The following is a 3569-nucleotide window of genomic DNA, read 5'->3' as shown; positions in this document are numbered from 1 at the left end:
TACATATTTATGAAATAACCTATTTTTTTTATTATATATATGTTTTTTTTTTTTACATTTGCACATGTTTTTTATATTAATGGTTCTTTTGAAATCATATTTTATAAAAGAAAAATCTTAATTTATTCCCTCTATGTATTTTCTACTAGATTCCAAAGAAATTGATTTTATTCAGTCTTTTTATATATGTATATATTAAATATTATTTATTTAATTTTTTAGAAAAAAAAAACTTAAATTCTTATTGATGCCTATATTAATGTTCCTGAAAATTGTCTGAATAAAATGTCATTTTATTCATTATTAAATTATTGTAATAAATTAATGAAAAACTATGAGGGAAATTTCAAACAATATTAAATTAATTCTTATTCGGCGTTTTATCTTTCTTAATTGTTTTAAGAACTAAAACATAATTTTAATATTTAAAGCATTTCCATAATTTTTTTTTTTTTTTTTTTTGATACTTTATTTTATTCTTAATAAATTAAAAAAATTATTAAAAATAAAATAAAAAGCAAACTAAAAAATAGCTAATAATAAAAAGTATATTTAAAATTAGCAAATAAATGTATTTATTTATTAAATTATATTAAAGAATTATTAAAAAAAAAAAAGATTCTAAAATATTAAATTTAGATATAAAAAGATATATATATATATATATTATATATTATAAATTTTATTATTATTTTAATTTATTTTTTTTATATTTTTAATCTAAATTTATATATATAAAAAATAAACATTAAAATTCAAATAAATAACACACAAATCAAAAATGATTAAAAAACTTTTAAATTTTTTATTTTTATTTAACTTTATTTAAAGCCTTATCAGAAAGTCTTAATTTTTTATTAATTATTTTATCTTTTTTTTAATCATTTTCATCATCATTATCATTATCTTCTTCTTCAATATCACTAAATTCGCTATCATTTTCTTCTATATTCTTACCTCCTTTCTTACTTTTATTTTCCTCATCAATTACACTATTACTTTCATTTTCATCGCCACTAACATATCCTTCCCAAGTATTTTGTCCAATTTTCATTCTTTTATTAACAAATTGTTAAACATCATAAAATTTTATACTGTTATCATGTGAAATCGATGCTAGTATATTTTTACAATGCGACAACGCGATTTTCGTGATTGGGAAATTGTCATCTTCTTCATGTTCTCCTAATATTTATAATTGCTTGTTTGGAAAAACACTCACTCCTCTCACAAATCCGTCTTCCCCTCCTGTAATAAGCGTATTTTCATCCAATTTAATCATCGTATCAATTGATGCTGTATTCAATAATACCCTATCTTTAAAATCTCCGAACCAATCCCATTTAAATAATAAAATATTGCCTTCAGAAGATGAAGTAGCAACAAATTTGCCATCTTTAACTAAACATATGGAAGTTAAATCTTCCTCCATACAATCACTTAATGCATATAATTTATCTTTTGAACTATTTGCTTTACGAATATCATATACACTTAAAGATCCATCTAATCTGCATTTATATAATATATATATATATATGTGTATTTTTTTATGTAATATATATAATTTTTACGAAGTTGTTAATAAAAAATTAAAGTCTTAAGAAACTGTTACTCCTGTAATTGTTTCTGTTTATTCTTTACCTTCATATACGCATTAGGAACTTTTTAAATCCCAAATTTTTATAGTACCATTGTCATCTCCGCTTATTAATACATCATCATTTAGGAATTATACTAAGTTTATTGGCTCTCTATTTTATTTTTTTTAAGGTTTAATTTATTTTTTTTAGTTTTTTATTTTTTACTTATGAGCATTTTTTTAATGCAATACTATTTAGCCATTAGTATCTATTATTGCTATTGAATTATCTTTAGAACCTGATGATAATACTATTTTTATTTTATTTTATATTATTTTTATTTTTAATTATTTTTATTTTATTATTTTTATTTTACGTAAACCATTAGGAGAAAAATTGCATGAACGAGTAGATTATGTATGATGCTTTAAAATTAATACGTCTTTTACATCGTCAGAATTATATTCCATTCTTTTTTTTTTTTTTTGATTATTAATTTGTTTATTTTAAAAAATTTTTTACACTTTGACCCAACCATTTACCATTGAACATGATAAAAGATTTTTATTTGGATGAAAATTTAAACCAAAAATATGGTCTTCGGCAAAATATAAAGGAGGCTCTATTACTTAGTTATCCATTGGTATTGAATTTTTAATAATAGTGTTATTTTAAATATTAAAATTGTTAAATTTTATATATTAATATAAAATTATGTTTTAGTTTTTTTAATAAAAGATTAATTTTATATTATTTATAGTTAATATTTTTATTCTTTGTATTTATTTTTATAATTTATAAAACTAAAATAAATAAAAAAATTAATTCATATCTATTTTTTTAATAAATTTTATATTTTAATATATATATATATTTTTTTAAGAATTTTATTTTATTAATAATTCTTTATTTTTGAGAATAAAATTTTAAAATTAAAAGTAAACAATTATATATGTATTTTATTTATGTAATTTAATAAATTTTAATATATAAAATAAAAGAAAATTATTACTTTAAAATTAATATTTATTTTAAACATAAAATAATAGAAATTTTAATAAAAATAAAACTTAATTTTAAAATTATATGAAAATAATTTTAAAATAAAATAATTATATTTATATTTAATGCTAATGTTATTAACCAAATCCTTATTTTAGTTTTTAAAATAAAAAATTTATATCAAATAAAATTATTTTTTATTATTGAATAAAAAAAATATTATAATTCTTTCAATCTTAATGCCTCTTTATGTTTAAGGTATAGATATTTTGATTATTTTATTTTTATTTTTTTTAACTTATCATTGATCAGCAAAAACTTAGAGATTATTTTATTAACTTATATATATATACAAATATATAAATACATATATATATTTTTATATATTTTATATTAATATTTTTTAAACTAAAATTTATAGTCTTTTAAATTTATTTCGAAATTTTAAACATTTATAATAAAATAAATAAATTAAAAATGAATATTTCTTATACAAAAAATAGTTATTTGATTATTTTCTTTATAAATAAGAATAATTATTGATATATTATTTTTATAATAATTAATTATATTATATATTCAAAAATTTAAATATATTTTTATACTTATTTTATATTATAAAAATTGTAAAAACATTTTTTTTATATAAAATAAATAAAAAAAATATTCATAAAATAATACACTTAATTTATTTAAAAAAAAAAAATTATATTATTTTATTAAATAAAATACTAATTTATAGAAAAATTAAATTATTTATTATTTTACATTAGAAATAAAATTATTTATTAATCTTTATTTTCATAATTATATTTATTATTTAAAAAATATATAGATCTCCATATCTTTATAAATTGTATATTCTTATATTATTAATATTTATGCATAATAAATTATTTTAATAATATGGAAAATGTGACTAAAAGTTTTATAAAGTATTATCTATATGAAGTAAAAAGTAAAACGAAAAAAAGTAAAATAATA

The 3569-nt window shown here is 15.6% G+C and overlaps 1 protein-coding gene across 1 annotated transcript, besides 7 other annotated features; it reads right to left on the bottom strand. All coding sequences in view use genetic code 6, as the record gives it.

Moving 5' to 3' along the window:
• Positions 1–747: 747 nt before the first annotated feature.
• On the bottom strand, positions 748–2053 carry IMG5_198710 (WD repeat protein; the record flags this gene model as incomplete). Its single annotated transcript, XM_004024115.1, has 4 exons — positions 748–1511; positions 1575–1754; positions 1809–1893; positions 1960–2053. 4 exons carry the CDS (start codon positions 2051–2053, stop codon positions 776–778), a joined length of 1095 nt encoding a protein of 364 aa, XP_004024164.1. The 3' UTR covers positions 748–775.
• Positions 1895–1957: a microsatellite.
• Positions 1898–1958: a microsatellite.
• Positions 1903–1957: a microsatellite.
• A 358-nt stretch (positions 2054–2411) lies between the features above and the next one.
• Positions 2412–2484: a microsatellite.
• Positions 2417–2497: a microsatellite.
• Positions 2421–2461: a microsatellite.
• Positions 2498–2925: 428 nt separating the features above from the next.
• Positions 2926–2962: a microsatellite.
• Positions 2963–3569: the final 607 nt, after the last annotated feature.

The sequence above is a fragment of the Ichthyophthirius multifiliis genome, assembly GCF_000220395.1.
Source record: "Ichthyophthirius multifiliis unplaced genomic scaffold scaff_1120509251414, whole genome shotgun sequence".
Taxonomy (NCBI): domain Eukaryota; phylum Ciliophora; class Oligohymenophorea; order Hymenostomatida; genus Ichthyophthirius; species Ichthyophthirius multifiliis.
This window is presented reverse-complemented; position numbering and strand designations above follow the sequence as displayed.